The sequence below is a fragment of the Mus caroli genome, chromosome 3, assembly GCF_900094665.2.
Source record: "Mus caroli chromosome 3, CAROLI_EIJ_v1.1, whole genome shotgun sequence".
NCBI lineage: Eukaryota > Metazoa > Chordata > Mammalia > Rodentia > Muridae > Mus > Mus caroli.
The window spans coordinates 98,911,968-98,929,528 of NC_034572.1; the positions used below are offsets into that span (position 1 = coordinate 98,911,968).

General features: G+C 41.1%; 3 protein-coding genes across 4 annotated transcripts in view; 2 read left to right on the plus strand and 1 right to left on the minus strand.

The window, feature by feature from the left end:
• Capza1 (capping actin protein of muscle Z-line subunit alpha 1) overlaps nucleotides 1-1,713 on the minus strand; it is a 41,143-nt gene extending 39,430 nt beyond the window's left edge. Inside the window, exon 1 of the mRNA XM_021157379.2 lies at nucleotides 1,565-1,713. Coding sequence (XP_021013038.1) covers nucleotides 1,565-1,603 — 39 coding nt within the window. The 5' untranslated portion in view covers nucleotides 1,604-1,713. The remainder of the gene's footprint in view (nucleotides 1-1,564) is intronic.
• On the plus strand, nucleotides 1,134-2,527 carry LOC110290722. Its single transcript, XM_021157380.2, has one exon. The coding sequence runs from the start codon at nucleotides 1,349-1,351 to the stop codon at nucleotides 1,934-1,936; it is 588 nt and encodes a 195-aa protein (XP_021013039.1). The 5' UTR covers nucleotides 1,134-1,348; the 3' UTR covers nucleotides 1,937-2,527.
• The window catches only part of St7l (suppression of tumorigenicity 7 like), a 64,028-nt gene continuing 48,424 nt past the window's right edge, over nucleotides 1,958-17,561 (plus strand). Inside the window, exons 1-5 of one of the 2 annotated variants that reach the window (XM_021157378.2) lie at nucleotides 1,958-2,533; nucleotides 4,710-4,792; nucleotides 7,527-7,692; nucleotides 10,104-10,158; nucleotides 11,589-11,704. In XM_021157378.2, the coding sequence (XP_021013037.1) occupies nucleotides 2,320-2,533; nucleotides 4,710-4,792; nucleotides 7,527-7,692; nucleotides 10,104-10,158; nucleotides 11,589-11,704 (634 nt within the window). In that variant the 5' untranslated portion in view covers nucleotides 1,958-2,319. The remainder of the gene's footprint in view (nucleotides 2,534-4,709; nucleotides 4,793-7,526; nucleotides 7,693-10,103; nucleotides 10,159-11,588; nucleotides 11,705-17,561) is intronic. The other variant, XM_029474885.1, reaches the window with a different exon arrangement.

Consider the following 17,561-nt stretch of genomic DNA (forward strand, 5'->3'; position numbering starts at 1 on the left):
GGTCTACAGAGTGAGTTCCAGGACAGCCAGGGCTACACAGAGAAACCCTGTCTTGAAAAACAAAAACAAAAATAAAAACAACAACAAAAAAAACAACAACAAAAAAAGAGAAATCAACGCTAAAGTGTTATTTGGTGGCTTTTTAGTTTTTGTCCTACTAATGCTGAAGTTCAAACACAGGATGTTGTACATGCTAAGACTCTCCTGGTAAGTGGTTTATAAAGGTGGTAAGGGCCCTTTTCAGCATTTAAAGACAGTGGCTCATTCATACACAGGTGTATGTTAAATTATTCTTTTTGAAGAAGTGATTAAAAATAGTCTGTTCCCTCCCACCAATCTCCAATTTCTTTTTCAAAGAACCCAGGCAGATTTTATAGAACATTGGAGAGCACATACTTTATAACAGTCATTGCAGGAAACAAAAGACATATTCTTGTCCTGTAAGTTAGCTAATGAGACCATGCTAACTTGCAGCAGCCCTAAGAGTCTGTGTTTATGGAAGAACCAAGTACTTTCCTTTTTGGACAGTTTAGCAAATGTACGTTGTTGTCAGAAAAAGTTATACTATCAAATGTGGAATACACCCTGGCATTTAAAACACCTTTAAAGATCTAAGTACACTGTTGACATACCCAGCTATAAAGCACCATAGTAGGTCATCAAAAAAAGGTTGGGTGTTTCTTCCAAACTGAATGTGTTAAATGTGAGGTTTATTTACAACCCATTTAACCTTTCTGGAGTTGAAAAAAGTCTTCTGGCTACTTCTCACAGCTCAACAGGAAGTAAAAACAAAACAAAACAAAACAAACAAACAAAAAACCGACTTTGAAAAAAGTTATAGTTAAGATTAAGACAGAAGGGACAGAGTCACCTTGGGGCTAAACGTGCACACAAGAGAGCATAGGCAGGAATAAAGGTGCTGGTCAAATTCTTAAGCAAATCCCTTGAGGTTTACTGATTTATTTTTATCCAATTAGTTTGGTCGTCAGTAGTTGAGAAAAGATGAGAAAGGGTGTGTAGTTCGGTGGACAGACACCACCAGAGGACCTCTCCCTCCCTGACAAGGAGTCCTGACAGCAAAATCACTTCCTGAGGAAGGAGGAGCAAAAGGGAAGTTAAGGAGGCCACTCTGATCAGGAAGTGACTCGTTCTAAACTAACCTCAATCATACCTATAAATGGGGGGATGGGGTGAGCCCCAACTGCCAAAGGCGGTAAAATAACTGCTGCCTGACACGTCCCGACATCACCTTCACCTCCTCTCTTATAATTACAGAAAAGAGTCTAGAGTTAAAAGTCAATCAGGCAAAGTGTCTCCTCTTTTGAAAGAAGGTTGTGCTCTGTCCGGGATGAAAAGAAGAGTTGAGGACTGGGGGACTGGGGCCACTGTGAGGCAGACGAAAGCTCCTTTAAGGAAGGAAGCGTCCCGGGGGCAGAGGGACTATGCCAGCACCGGGAAACAACCTTCTTCTTCCTGGGGACACCGCCAAGTTTCCCACTGCTGCCGGCTCGGACCCCTGGGCCCCGTCGAGGAAGGAAGTAAAAGAGAGAGGCGGACCCCTTACCTTCTCTTCATCCGACACCCGATCCTCAAAGTCGGCCATCTTGGCTGCTCTGGCCCAGCCCGGCGGGCCGGCGCGAGGCAGGCCGGGAAGGAAGCTGAGTGGCGGAATCACCGAGGGGCCGTCGGAAGGAGCCGCCCGGAAGCTCAGGCCAAGAGGGCGCCATGTCAGTTCCGCGCGGGCGTGACAGCCTGGAGTCGGCGCTCTAGGAAGTCGGCTTGCCCCTCGGGGCTTTGCAGCCTTAACATCTTTCTCCCTGAGTTCCAGTCACTTTCCCATTCGCCCTGGAGTGCTTGGTGGCGGGCCTCGACTCTTGCGTGGCGTCTGGGCTCCCTCTGGTCATGGAGCAGTTGTTACACCTCTAAGTTTTTCTGATCCCGTTGGTCTCCTGGGCCGCCGAGTCCAGGGCACTAAGAGCTGCTCCGCTCTAGGAGACATCAGTACTTTTCCGACTCCGGCACAGGGCGACAGGTGACTCTCAACCACGTATGGAAGAAAAACCACTTCCCTCCAGCGCCACACTGAGTCCGTTTCCAGAAGAATAAGCGCCACCATCAGATGCTTCCCCGCCCTCCTAGAGGACTAGGTAGCCCCTCAGTCAGCCACCGCGCTCGGCCACCTTCCAGATCTCCGGCCAGTTCCCCAGGACTCAGCCTAGACAGAGGCCAGCTTCAAGTCCGCCACTATCCCAGGATTCCCGACTCCGGGTTTCCGGCCCTTCTCCCCTCCCAGGTCCCGGCGCCTGCTGGAGCCGCAAGATGGCGGACGGAGACTACTTCGCGGAAGCCGCGCGGGCCGTGGGGTGTCCCCATGCACCTGTTTCTGGCTTGGGCCTCGGCCCGCCGCTGGGCTGGAAAGAGCGGCTGAAGGCCGGGTTGGCGAACTCTGGGTCCACGCTGTGGTTCCTGGCGGGGCTAGGGCTGCTTTACGCTCTGAGGGTCCCGCTGAGGCTGTGTGACAACGTGACAGCGGGTGAGAGGCCCAAACCTCCCGGACAGTCGGGGACAAGTGCCAAAGATCAGAGATTCTCGGGGAGACATGGAGGGCTTTGCAGAAGGAAATTGGTGTTGCATGCTCCAGTGGGTTTATTTTTGTCGCTTGGGCCACCACCACCCGGCAGCTGATTGTTAGACCCGTGCTGCAGTTTCCTGGCCCCTCCCTAGGTTGCTGAAGGTTCTGTCTACGCTACCACAGGAAAAGCTACCTGACACGCTGCAAGCTCCAGGTAGTAGGACAGAAGAGAGCATTCCCAGATGTGTACACACAATTTATATACATTCTTATCGTTTGCAGGGCCCCTTGAAAAGTCGTACCTTTGAGTTTTCCAGCTGCCTAACTTAAAAGAACTCACACCCAGAAAAGCAAGATAAGCACATCTGTCATACACGATAGAAAATGCTATGATTTTAGTGGACCATACTTTTATTGTAAGACAGTTCGGTTAAGAGACGTTTTTAGTAATATTTTTATTGTGAGTAATAAGATAGTCCAGGAAAGGGAGAGGAGAGAGAAGCGCAGACAATGGTGGGTTTGTTTAATATTTTCCTTCGGCAGTTGTACAATGTTTGTCATGTAGCCTGGGCTAAAGATAAAAACTTGTAAGCAGTGTTGACCCATGCAGATTCTGCAAATACTATTCCTTGGCCGTAGGTAGGATGAAAAGATGGGCTCCTGGACCTTTTGTGGCGTTATTGCAGTATTTCTTGCTGCAGCCTCAGAAGAAGATGGAAATATTTCCTTTTTTTTTTTTTTTTTTTTGGTTTTTCGAGACAGGGTGTCTCTGTGTAGCCTGGCTGTCCTGGAACTCCCGTAGACCAGGCTGGCCTCGAACTCAGAAATCCGCCTGCGTCTGCCTCCCAAGTGCTGGGATTAAAGGCTGTGTGCCACCACTGCCCCGTGAAATATTTCTGTTAGATGGTGACACTGTTAATTTTTCTGTCCTTTGAGAAGGCAGTGGTCTCCCTTTTCTGTCTCATGAGATGACATGAAAGACCATAGGATAATGTTCTAAAATGCTTTTTGTATTTTAGAGTATTGGTACCACATACTGTCTAATTTGTCTGTAATAGGTTGGTGAAGTGTTTATTGGTAATTTGTGTGCTCATTAAAATGCTATTCATCGAGTTTGTCATTTATTTTTCTACTTGTTGCTGCTTTGAGGCCAGGATGTTGCCAAGACATCCTGATCCCTTGAGCCACTTCTTAAGTGGTGGATTTAGAGGCATATACTAGCTAGCCTGGCTTTAAAAATAGTTTTTATACACCATCTCTCTTCATAGTCCAGGATATCCTTAGCTGGAGACCTTCCTGCCTCAGCCTCCAGAATGTTCGTTAGCATTGCAGGTTTGAACTATCAAGCCTGCTAACTTGGGTTTATTAGCTATGTTTTAACTACATATACCATTCAGATGAAAGCAGTTGACTATTACAGAATTGAATTTTTAGGACCACTGCTCTCTCTGGTCAACTCCACTCTCTCAGTCTCTGCTTGCCTCCAGCCCAAATATTTATTTATTATTATATATAGTACACTGTAGTTGTCTTCTGATACACCAGAAGAGGGCATCAAATCTCATGGGTGGTTGTGAGTCACCATGTGGTTGCTAGGATTTGAACTGAGGACCTTAGGAAGAACAGTCAGTGCTCTTAACCCCCGAGCCGTCTCGCCAGCCCCCACTTTTGTTTTAAGAACTTTTTCAAATGAATTTCACTTTAAGTATTAATGTAGACAGTTACTGACTTAGGGCATTCAGCTTAGAACTTTTGAGCTTTGCAATAGTGGGAAAGCTGTCTGCATTCAGTAGAACTTTTGGATTTTGATCTTTTCCCAAGCTAGCATTATGATCTCTATGGTACTGGGCAGCAACAGTAAACCAGTGCTTCTCACTTGCGTTCATACAAAGTGGAGAGTAGACAAGCAGTGCTATCCACGACATTGCGTTGCTAAGTAATGGCAGCTGGAAGGTTAGTGGTGTAGCCTACATTTTTTACTTGCAGTATGTTCAGTCTATAGGCTTATTTGAACATAACCTCATCAGAGCCCAGGCTTCTTTACTGCTTACCTCCATCTGCTGAAACATACTTGCATGATTGCAATGGACTTAAAATTTGTAGTTTGTAAAAACTTTAATGTTTTCTCTTTTTACAGTGACAGGGTTTTTAAGTTCACTGACACCCAAGTTCTATGTGGCACTTACAGGGACATCTTCTTTGATATCTGGACTGATATTTGTAAGTAGTTTCTATTTTCTTCACCTCTATTTTGATACTCATTTAAAAATTGTTTATGTATTTACAAATCTATAAGTATTTGTTAGGATTTCCAAAATGTGTTTGCTAGTGGGAAAAAGTTACTTAGAGAAACAAGTTTGAGAAATACCATGTTTCCTTGTCATCTTTTAGAGAGAGTGGTAGTGTTTATTACATGTTAGGCTTCTTTTTGAGATAGGGTCTCATTATGTAGTCTAAGCTGGCCTTGAACCCAAGGTGGTTCTCCTGCCTCTACCTCTGAGTGTCAGGATTACAGGGGTGAGTTACCATGCCCGACTTCATTTACTGCATATTAAAAACTTGTATACAGGATGGTAGATGGCTCAGGTGAAGGTGCTTGCTGCCAAGCCTGACTGATGACTTGACACATGGTGGGAAGAGAGAGAATCAACTCCTGCAAGTTCTCTGATCACCACTCTTGTGTGCCTGCACACTCATAAACACATAAGTGTAATAATTAAAAACAAAAACCAAAATACCCTGCATACTGGAATCAGGGGAGGGTTGGTTGAGATGGATTAGAAGTTTAATGATCAAAGTACCTACGTTATTATTTCAAAATGAATGAGACCTGGGGAGATGGCGTAGTCAGTAAAATGCTTGCCCTGTAAACATGAAGGCCTGGCTTCAGGTCTCCAGCACTCAGGTAAAGGTGAGGAATGCTTGCACGCCTGGCATTCCAGCTCTGGGAGCTGGGACTTGCTGGCCAGCTAGACCAGCCAAACAAATGAGTTCCAGGTTTAGTGAAAGACCTTATCTCAGAAAGTGACTGAAGAGACCCGTGACCTCCACACACATGTGCATTACACATGCACAAGTATGTAAACATCAGTCCTTCACATGGAAATTAATGACATGGGTTATTCTATAACTACTGTTATCAAATTTTTCCATTTTTCAAATGGTTTCAAGAGAATCTGAATGTACAGAATTTATTACTTTATAAACAGGATCTCTTGTAAGCTAGTTGGCTTGAACTTATTCTGTAGTCCAGGTGGCCTTGACTGCCTGGCCCTCTTCCTTTTGCTATATAAGTATTCCCCCATCATGTCCAGTTTATGCAGTGCTGAGACTGGAACTTAGGGCCTGTGTATACTAGGTAAGCACTTAACAACTGACTTACATCTCCAGGCCCTGAATATATAGGTTTTTATATATAATCTTGCAACATTTTAGTTTTGACAGCACTGGGCAGACTATAACTTATGTCTGGGATTTAGCATTCACTCACTCTAAGCCCCAACTGTTTCAAAATGCAGAGCTTTTAGTTTGTGTTTATGAGTATTTTGTATTTCTGTAAATACAATGAAGTAAATATCCTGCATATCTGTTATGGGAAGATAATAGTACTCATTTCACAGACCTGGAGGAACCTAAATGAGATAATACATGTAGAAGTTTGTAATGTGAAGGCTCAGGGAGCACTTACTGACTGTTGGCTCTTATTCTGTGAAGTCGCACAATAAGGGACCATATTTGACTTTAACTCAATTTTCCTTCAATACTGCTTTTCATTTAAAAAATATGTTCTTCATTAACATCTCTAGGTTCTCATGTTTCTTATTGTATACTTTGAGAAAATTCCGCTACAGATAATAGTATTAAATATTTATCATGCCATTTTTTTCTGTTCTTTTTTCTCATCTGTAGGTGGTGCTGTACAGCTTTAGTAGAAATTGCAATATTTCTTTGACATTCTTATTTTTTGTTTGTGATTTTTTTTTGTTTTGTTTTGCTTTGATTTTTTGAGACAGAGTTTTTCTGTGTAGCTTTGGTTGTCCTGGAACTCACTATGTAGACCAGGCTGGCCTTGAACTCTGAGATCTACCTGCCTTTGCCTCTTGAGTACTAGGGTTAAAGGCATGGGCTACCACCACTACTACCCGGGTCTTTGACCTTTTTTAATCTTTGAGATAAAGTTTCAAAATGCAGAGAGTTTAGTTTGTATTCATAAGTAAGTCACAGAAATACAATAAAACAAATATCCTGATGTTCAGATAGTTCAACCTGGGGAAGAACTTGTCTTAGCGATGTTAATAGCATTGCTGAATATTAGACAAGTGTTTTTTGGTTCAGGAAGCACTTTATTAGGATTCTTATTAGTTCAGTTTACTAGGTAAGGAAACTGAGGCTCTGAGATTTTAGAGGTTAATTGGCTTGCCCAGTACACACAGTTAATAAATAGGGGATCTGGTGTGAAGCTTGGAAGCTTGATCCTAGTTTAATAGTACTTGCTTTAGTTTTGAATTGTGCTGCAGATAGAATCAAATGACAATGAGAGGTGAAAAGGTCTGCTATAGATTAGATACTCTTCCTTCTTTATTGAAACTTCCCACTTTGTAGCTTGTGCTGGCCTGGAATTTATGATCCTCCTGCCTCAGTGTGCTAAGAGTCGAGACTAGAGGCAGGTGCTATCACATCTGACTCACTCTTAGCATTCTTTAATGCCTTTCAGCATGTGTAGAGTGTAGCGTAAGCTTGCGTAAACTTCATGATAAATCTGTAAGAAGGGTATTTCACTTTTACATGGCATCTGTATTTAGGGAATCTTGGGTTTGGGTTTTTTCTTCTGCTCATTCCCTCACCCACCCATGAGCAGACTGTGCATATAAAGTGCTGAACTGAATAAGAACACCTCTTTAATTTGTATTTATGAATTGCATTTTAAGTGAAAAATTGTTTCTCTTTATTACAGATATTTGAATGGTGGTACTTCCATAAGCATGGTACATCTTTTATTGAACAAGTGTCCATAAGCCATTTGCGGCCACTGATGGGAGGAACAGAGAGTAGCATTTCAGAGCCGGGCTCTCCTGCCAACAGCAGAGAAAGTGAGACCCTCAGACACCACCATCTATCAGGTGTTTGGTTTTTTGTTTTTGGTATTTCCAGAGTGGTATAGATTGATTTCATTACAGAGGATACAAAAATTAGTCTCAAAACAATAAAGTAGTTTGTGTGTTTATGCCCCCCTCACATGTAATGATATTAGGATATAGGGGCGTAGAGAAGTGATCAGATTATGAAGGTAGAACCCTCATGGATAGAATTAATGTCCTAAGGAAAGATACTCCAGAGAGCTATTTATTCTTGTCACTTTATGAGGAAATAAGAAAGTGCTATTTACAAACTAGGCATTAAAACTGCTAGCTCCTTGAACATGGATTTTTCCAGCCTCCAAAACAATAAGAAATACATCTCTGTTGTTCTTGTCATTGTAGTTCAAATAGGATAAGACACAGAGATAACCTACCTTCCTGTAAATGCAAGTAAGCCATGGCTGGTATAGAGCACAGATATCCTCAAGGTCTCAGACCCCTTCTATGTAGCCTGTTATCCCAGACTCAATTGTTTGTTTATTTATTGAGAGTTTCACTATGTAGCCCTGGCTGGCCTGGCATTCTCCCTATATTCTAAACTGGTCTGAGACTCAGAGAGATCCTTCTGCCTCTGCCTCCAGAGTGTTGAGATTGGAGGAGTGTATCACAATGCCCAGCCAGTGGGCAGTTTTTAACCTGTGGCCCAAGGTGCTTATTCTGGTTTTAGCCATCATATTTACCTTTTAGTCACTAGGAAAATATTCACTCACTTCTCCTAACTCACCCTGCACTCTCCAGAAATATCTAGCATGCACAAGGCCCTGGTTCAATTCCCAACACTACCAAACAAAACATGTCTAACACATGTAATACTAGCATGTGGGAGATTGAGGCAGAAGGATCAGGAGCTGAAAATCATCCTTAGCCAAGTTTGAAGGAGCTCTGGCCTGCATACGAGGGGGTAAAGGTTAAGTGACATCATGAAGGTGGACCCTTGATCTAATAGGATTGTTACAGGAAAGGGGGTGGGAGATTATTCTCTCTCTCACTACCATTCAAAGACAGGAAATAGGCTCCTACTGCCTCTAGGACTGTCTAGAGGCTGAAGGGTTTTGAGATGCATGCCAGATACACAGACAGTCCTGTGGTTGCAGATGTGAGCAACCATGACAAGGTCTCCTCAGTTTTTATTTTGTAGTCTTTCTTCTAACCCTTACTTTGTGCTAACCTGAGCATACTGTACGGTTTGTTTTACATGTGAGTGTGTGTGTGCGTAGATGTGCCCATACAAGCATGCTCAAGCAACCTATAAGTTAATACCTTATTCTTTTATATTTATTTATATTGCTTTATGTGTATGAGCTTTTAGCCTGCATGTATGTCTACATATCCTTTATGTGCTTGGTGCCTACGGAGATCAGAGGAAGGCACTGGATCACCTGGAAATGGAGCTGTAAATGGTTCAGTCACCACGTGGGTGCTGGAAACATACCAGGGTTCTCTGTAAGAGTAACAGATGGCAAATCTTCCCTCTAGCCCCCCACACCTTATTTTTTGGGATAGGGTCTCATGATGTTCCTGGAGCTCACTATTTTGGCCAGAATAGCTGTCTGTCAACTCCAGGATCTGCCTGTCTTCGCCTCCCTAGCCTAGAATTACAGAAGTGTGTTGCCTTATCTGGCTTTTATGTAGATGAGGAATCCAGTTGGGTCCTCTTGCTCCGCAAACATTTCACACACTGAAACATCTCTCTAGGCCCAATGTATAGCTTTATACTTCCTTAGCTTAGAATGTTCTGGATCTGGAAAGTGACTCTATTAGTTGTTGTTTGTTTGCTTGCTTGTTATGTGCACTAATGTTTTGCCTGCATGTGTCTGTGTGAGGGTGTTGAGTCCCTGGAACTGGAGTTACAGACAGGTATGAGCTGCCATGTGGGTGCTGGGAACTGAACCCGACTACTCTGGAAAAGCACATGAGGTCTTAACCACTGAGCATCTCTACAGCCCCAACTCTTTTTAGGTTTTTAATCCTAGTTCAAATGTCACTTCCTCTGTAAAGTCTTCTGCGATTGGGTGTGTGTGTGTGTGTAATAAAACAACTCTAATAAAGTACATGTCAGATAGTTCAGGTGGTTGTTTGCATGACTAATCCTCATGCTATACAAGTTAGTTCCAGAAGCTGTAGTAGGATCTAGGAGTGGATGAAGTTTTAGTAGATCCTGTTTTAGAGAAGAAACTGAAAACTGAATTGTGAACAAAGTTTCACTGAGACAGAAATACAACAATAACTCTATCTGACTCTGATTGGATTCTGAGAGCAAGGGCGACTTGTACGTTTTTCATGTTGGCTGTCTCTAACTGGCACTGTGTATAGCTCACGGGATGAACAGTAAGTGTTGGTTAGTGAAGATTTACCTGCATGTGACTGAACTAATCTCTCCTCTTGTTTTTCAGAATGCAAGGTCTGGAGAAACCCTTTAAACCTCTTCAGAGGAGCAGAATATAGAAGGTAAGACATTGGCCTTCAGTACAAGTATGGTGTGGGGTTTAGGTTCAAGTACTGTGGGTGCTTGTGAATGGGTATCACCTTGACTGTGTTTAGTTTTTTTTTTTTTTAATACAAAAGGAAATAACATCTCTTTAAAGTGTATTCTTTGACATTTTTGTCCTTGTCTATAATACATGTGTCACACTCATCCTCCATCTCCTCTTCCCCTCTTCCTCCCCCCAAATCTCAGTTCTACTTGCATGTGTTTTCCTTCTGTGACCCTCTGGATGTAAACACCGGAGCAGAAGGCATTAGTGTCTCTTCTGCAGCCCTTGACAGCCCTTGAGCTCCTCTCCCTTCTGTGACTGAATGTTTATTGGCTCAGGCTTATGTAGATGCAGGCAACTGTAGTTGTGAGTTTGTGAGTGTCATAGCCTTGTCATACTCTTAGGACAGCATTTCATCGTCCTTTTCCCTATCGTTGAGGTCTTATAGTCTTTTCTGCCTCTATCCTTGGTAGAGGTGCTGGGGCTTTTTTTCCTTCTTTTAAATCTGTTTCTGTTGTTATTTTGAGACAAGGGCTTATTATGCAGCCCTGGCTGTCTTGGAACTCATATACAGACCCAGCTGCCCTTGAATTATGGAGATCCACATCAAGAGTATATTTGCTTACTGTGCCTATTTTTACTTCTTTATTTTGTTTTGTTTTGTTGTTGTTTTGAGACATACCTCTGGCTGTCCTATAACTCAATATGTAGACCAGGCTGGCCTCAAACTCACAGAGATATGCCTGCTTCTGTCTTCCTAGTGCTAGGATTAAAGTTGTGTACCACTATGCCCAGCCTTTGTTAGTTTTTAAAAACAAGGTCTTGTAGCCTTGTTATATAGTATCGATGTCATATAAACCTTTATGAGAAATTTCTTTCTACTCGAAACTTTATGCTTAGTATCTAGTCCTAATAATTTATTGGTTATTTTAGTTTTGAGACAGGTTTTAGTCTGTAATTCAGGCTATTTTGAAATTTGTTATGTGGTACAGGCTGGCCTCCAACTCACAGGCAGGACCCTGAACAGTTTATTCTTTCCTGTTTGTTATTTTAATGTTTTATTATTGAACCATACAGTAGTAGTTTTTAATTCCTTACTGAAATAATAAGCTTTAAAAACACCTTGAGGGGGCTGGTGAGATGGCTCAGTGGGTAAGAGCACCAGACTGCTCTTCCGAAGGTCCGGAGTTCAAATCCCAGCAACCACATGGTGGCTCACAACCATCCGTAACGAGATCTGACACCCTCTTCTGGAGTGTCTGAAGAAAGCTACAGTGTACTTACATATAATAAATAAATAAATTAAAAAAAAAAAAAAAACACCTTGAAATAGAACTGGTAGTCACTTACTTTCAGAATTTAAGTGTTGGTTATAGCAATTAAAACATCTTTTGTTTTCTACAGATACACTTGGGTGACTGGTAAAGAGCCACTTACTTACTATGATATGAACTTGTCTGCCCAGGATCACCAGACCTTTTTCACCTGTGAAACAGACTTTTTACGTCCTTCAGACACAGGTATGTATTCATACTACAGACAATGATTGTGAAATTTTTTCCAGTGTTCTTTAGAGCTATTATTATAATGTAAAGTTACTTGGCTTGGAGTTATTTACATTATAGATAAGAAATTCAGATTAAAAGTAAGTTATGATTATAAACTAAATGAACTATTTTCTAAGAATTTCAAATGTTTTTGCTATTTTATTACTTAAAACAATTTCAGAGCCTGGTGGTGGTTGTGGTGGTGACACACGCCTTTAATCCCAGCATTTTGGAGGCAGAGTGAGTTCAAGGCCAGCCTGGTTTATAGAGCAAGTTTTAGGACAGTCAGGGCTACACAGAAAAACTCTGTCTTGAAAAAAAGAAATTTAAATGAAATATAGCAGAAAATGGTATCCATTGCTTTGGTCTGGGAAATAATTACCTGACAACAAAGCAAGGACTAGGGAGATAGCCCAGTGGGTAATGTGCTTAGTGTGCAAGTCTGACAGCATGAGTTCTGGTCTCTAGAACCTGTGTAAATCTGGACACAGTACTGCACAGGCCTGTAATCCCTACATTCCTATGAGGAGATGAGAGACAGAGACAGGAGAGTCCACAGAAGCTCAGGAGCCATCTAGAACAACTAGACCCTATCATAAACAATGTGGAAGGTGAGAACCGGCATCCAAGATTGTCCTCTGACCTCAACGCTTGCACTCATACATACATTCATGTGTAGGAGCACACACACACACTTGCATATACAGGGAGAAGGGGGGGAGAGGAGTGATATGTAGAAGAAAAGGTATATTTTGTTCTAGTCAAATGTGAAAATTCATATAAGGTAGTAGTTTATAGAAATGTCAATTTTTAGGTCTCTCTAAGCAGTTCCCTACAGAACAGATTATTATATGGGCTGTGGATAATGCTTAGTGCTAGGGGGCTTTTCTAGTATTTTTAAAGCACTAGATCTGAGAGTTAGTGGCAGAATAAGTGCATAACCTAAAGACAGGCTGTTTTTTCCAAATGTCCTCTACTTTGAATATCTTTGCTCTATCTTTGTGATAAATTTCTAGTCAAATTCTTTAAGATACTTCTACGAAAGCTCTTATAATATATAGTATATGTTATATATTTTTGGTATAATTATGAATGGATGGGTAGCAGGCATTGGTATCACACACTTAAGTAATCTCATTAATAACAATCAACAAATGGACAGCATATGTACTAATTTGTTCTTCTCAATGACACTGAGATAAGAACTATTATCAGTTCCTTTTGAAAAAGAAGGAACCGAGCTGCATATGGTGGTTTATGCTTCTAATCCTAGCATTCTGGAGGCATAAGCAGGAGGATTGCCTGAAGTTCAAGACCAGCCTGGGCTACATAGTCCTTGATCAGCCTGAGCTACACTGTGAGACTGTTTCAAACCCAGATGAATGAATGAATGAATGGAAAGTAAGGCAAAGGAAGGTCAAGTAACATGCCACTCACAACTAATAAATGATAAAGCTGGACTTCAGTTGAGTAATGGCTCTTAATCCCGGCACCGCCCTGCTTCAACTAGCTACACTGAGAGAAGTCCACAGCGAGGGTCTGAAGAAAGCTAGTTTCTTAGCATTGAAGTGAGCTAATTGTGTCACATTGTTGTTGAATAAAATATGCTAAGGATTGGTGTCAGTAAGAAAACCAAGGATCTTTGACAAAGTTTATAAGCTGATTTAATTGCAAACGGAGGAGAGCATTGCTTTATGTATGAATGCTTGCTGTTTGTGAGCACAGTGAAATGTGTGTGTTAAAGGATGCTGCAGTAGAGTGTGAGCATTGCCAGTGTATGTCAGGAGCTGAGGGTCTGTGCAAATCAGACCTCATCTGCTCACAGGCTGAATCACAGACATCCCTAAGCCCCTCCATCAGACAGCTCTGATGATGGCTCTTTGGATAGTTCACAGAGAAATTTCAAAATCTGTATGCTTTTTCACACATTGTAAGCTTCATAAGGCTAAATAATTGCAAAGAATAGTTTTTCGCATATCAGAAAATATACACATTTAAAAAATAAAACTGGCATTCCCTATATTTGAATAAAATTTTACATGTGTGTGAATGCCAGGATGGATGTTTGCATGCCAAGCACATACTTTATCAGTGAGCTGTACCAAAGACTTTGAAAACGTCCATTTTTCATTGAAACAAACACTCTTTTAACAATAGTAAACCTTATACAAGTCCTTTTTTGTTTTTGTTTTGTGAATGAGTCTTGTTACATAATAACAGATGGCTCACATTTGAGAATTTCCTGCCTAAGTCTTCCCTTGTGCTTGAAATTGCAAGTATACACCAGTGTAAGTTTCTTCTTAAATGATTATCTTATATATAATGTATATTATATATAATAATTTTAACATACATATGAACTGAAAAATTGAGACTGGGGTTAGATTTCTCTGTCAGTATGATTTGTTTGACCAGATTAACAATGAAGACACCCCATTAGGTCTTTAAAGGACATATTCCAAAAAGAGAAAAAAAGAGCTAAGCATATCAATAATTATTATATATCTAATTTTTAATTAATTATTTTATGCTTGAAAGCCTTTTACTACTCTTGTAACTTTTCCACAGTAGTTACTTTATATAAATTGCTAAATTTAATTATATTTGACCATAAGATTCTGAACGTTGAACGTTCTAATGTATTTCTTCTTTTGGGGTGGGGGAGTTTGAGACAGGTCTCACTGTGTGGCTCTGGCTTTCCTGGAACTCATTATATAGAACAGACTGGCCTTGAATCACAAGGATTCATTTTCTGCCTCCCAAGTACTAGGATTAAAGGGTTTTGCCACCACATCTCACTATGATGATGTATTTTAATTATATTCTTGTCAAGTTTTTAACAACTATATGCTTAGCTCTCTCTTTTTTTCTCTTTGGAATATGCCTTTTAAAGACCTAACAGGGTGTCTTCATTGTTAACCTAGTCAGTCCAATCATACAGACAGAACTCTAACCCCATTCTCCATTTCTCTGTTCAGATAGATATGTTAGCGCCTCCATCATAACTGTTTCTCTTATATATGAGATTTTGCTTCTTTTGTTTTTGTTTTGTGAGATAGGATCTCTTCTTTAGCCCAAGTTGTCCTCAGCTCTGTTTCTAGGATTGTGAAACCTGGCTCTAGATTAAGATCCTGAGAAAAAAGGTGAAATTTTGAGCTTTGCCTAATGTTTGTCCCTTACCAGACTGAGGTGGCCCTCCTTTCATTGTTCCTTGCCAACACACTTTGACTTCCTGTAAGGACCTTCCCTTAGAAATAATACATTTCTTTTTGTTTTATTATTATTATTATTGTTTTTAGTTTTATTCAAGACAGGGTTTTTCTTTGTAGCCTTGGCTGTCCTGGAACTCACTCTTTAGACCAGGTTGGCTTCGAACTCAGAAATCCACCTGCCTCTGCCTCCCAAGTGCTAGGATTAAAGGCGTATGCCACCACTGCCCGGCTAGAAATAATACATTTCTTAAATAACTGGGGAGAGGTGCTGATGGGACTAACAGAAATGGTTATCACTCCTTAATTCAAACCATCTAGGAGCCAAATTTTTCGTTTTTATTTACTTATTTAGTACTCATTTTAGAAGACACTTATGTAGCTCAGGCAGGTAGCTGAGCTACATACTCTACATACTGATGATGACTGAGTTTCTAATCTTTCTGGCTTTACCTGCGTGCTAGGATTACACGTGTAGCAGGTTGTATGGTGCTGGGATTGAGGACAGGTCTTTGTGCTAAGCAAGGAAGCTGCATCCCCAGCGTGTGGGAGAGTACTCTCCTCACCTCAGAGTTCCCCTGCTGAAAGAAAGATGTCAAAGGCAGGGAACCTTATTTTTAGGTTCCTTGATTTAGGATAACTCCTCAGCCAGGCTGGATGGCTCATGCCTGTAAGCCTAATATTTGGAAGGCTGAGGCAGGAGAATTTTAACTTTATCTAAAGTACATACCCTCCATCTCCCAAAGGGACACCTAGAGGCTCTTGGCACCTAGAGGTTTGAGCCGTTCATACATACGCATCTAGGGAGATTCAGAGTGACCAAGGGACAGCCTTTCTCTTGTAAGCTACAAGTGAGCACACCTCTCAGGAGAGGCGTTTAATGACTATGGTTAGGTAGGAAAGGATACATAAAAGTCACAGGAGCAGTTTTTCATATTCTATCAGATGTAGAAAAGAGTCATACGAATTTTAATTGACTGAAGGGTTTGACATGGATTTTCTTAAAACCACAGGTGTCATTTTGGTCCTCGCAGTTTTATGTACTTGCAGGGCTGAGAGTATGTAACATAGTTAAATTCTGAACTCACAGGGAGACTTCGTTGAGTGAGAATTAGGAATGAACTGTCAGTCTCATTTTTGTCCTTTTGGACACTCACATAACGGAAAGATTTTCATGAGGACAGGATAATTGTTACAGCAGGAAAGGCAAGCATGCACGGCAGTGTGATGTGGCACGTCTCCCTATTGTCATAGTAGTCACTGCAATAGCTCTGCTCTCCTCTAGGAGATTGGTTGCTTTAAGTCCGAGAATAAGGAAAAATACTCTCAAGGCTGGTCATCAACTCTCAAGGCTGGTCAGCAGTGTGCTTTGATGGATCTGAGGTAGGAGGGTGGCAGAGTACTGGGCAACACTGGTGGCCCTGTCTCAAAAAGCAAAACAGGACACTAAGCAAATAACAACCCAAAAGATTTCTCATTAATGTCCAGATTTATACTGTAATGAAAGTTGGAAAATACGGCAGTGGACTTGTGTGTCAATGGCTGTGGTCAGCCAGTGTGGAGTGGCTGCTCTGCTGTGCACATGGTGTGTATGCTCTAAGCACTTTGTAGATGTTTACGTCTGTAGTCTTTTTTTGTGCTTATTAGAATATTGCAAATATTAATTGAAAAATTAAGCCGGGCGTGGTGGCGCACGCCTTTAATCCCAGCACTCGGGAGGCGGAGGCAGGTGGATTTCTGAGTTCGAGGCCAGCCTGGTCTACAAAGTGAGNGCCAGCCTGGTCTACAAAGTGAGCTCCAGGACAGCCAGGGCTATACAGAGAAACCCTGTCTCGAAAAACCAAAAAAAAAAAAAAAAAAAAAAAGACTGAGTGAATTGTTTTTTTGTGATGTTTTAGTTATTTTAAGCATATCATGAGCTCTTAGCAGTATTGAATAATAAATTTGTATTTTTACTTAAATTATTCTTAAATCTTTTTTAAATTTTTATTTATTTATTTATTTTAACTTATATTTCCCCCTTTCACTTTAGACTTAGGGATACCTTGGTTGTGATGATCAATCTTGAAAGGCAGGAGTGATAGAGGATTTGAAACGTAAGAATAAGAAAAAATGCTTGAAGATAGATTACATAAACTCATTAGAATAAAAAGTTACAAATGACTTTGTTTTCATGTGTTAAATTAACGAAGATTGGTAGTGCAGACTGAGTATCCCCTGTCTGAAATGCTAGGGAACAGAAGTGTTGTTTTAGATTTTGTTTAGTTTTTGAGATATTTGTATGTGCATAATGATATATCTTGAGAATGGGACTCAAGTCTAAACTTTAGAATTCTTCTTTCATATATACATTTTACACATAGGTGGAAAGTAATTTTTTTGTGTTGATTTGTTTTTTTTTTATATATATTTAGAGATAGGGGCTTATATAGTCCAGGCTAGCCTTTAAGTCCTTAACTAACCAACACTGGTCTCGAGCTCTCAACCCTTCTGCCTCTACCTCCCAGGTTCTGGGATCACAGGTCTGTGTCGCCACACCTCTCTTGTTGTACATGCATTTTGACTGCAACCTATCTCATGAAGTCAGTGTTGATTTTTCCACTTTGGTTTCATGTTTTGTA

Excerpts from the sequence above, each read along its gene's own strand:
- LOC110290722 (XM_021157380.2), top strand. The coding sequence starts at position 1,349 with ATGAAAAGAAGAGTTGAGGACTGGGGGACTGGGGCCACTGTGAGGCAG.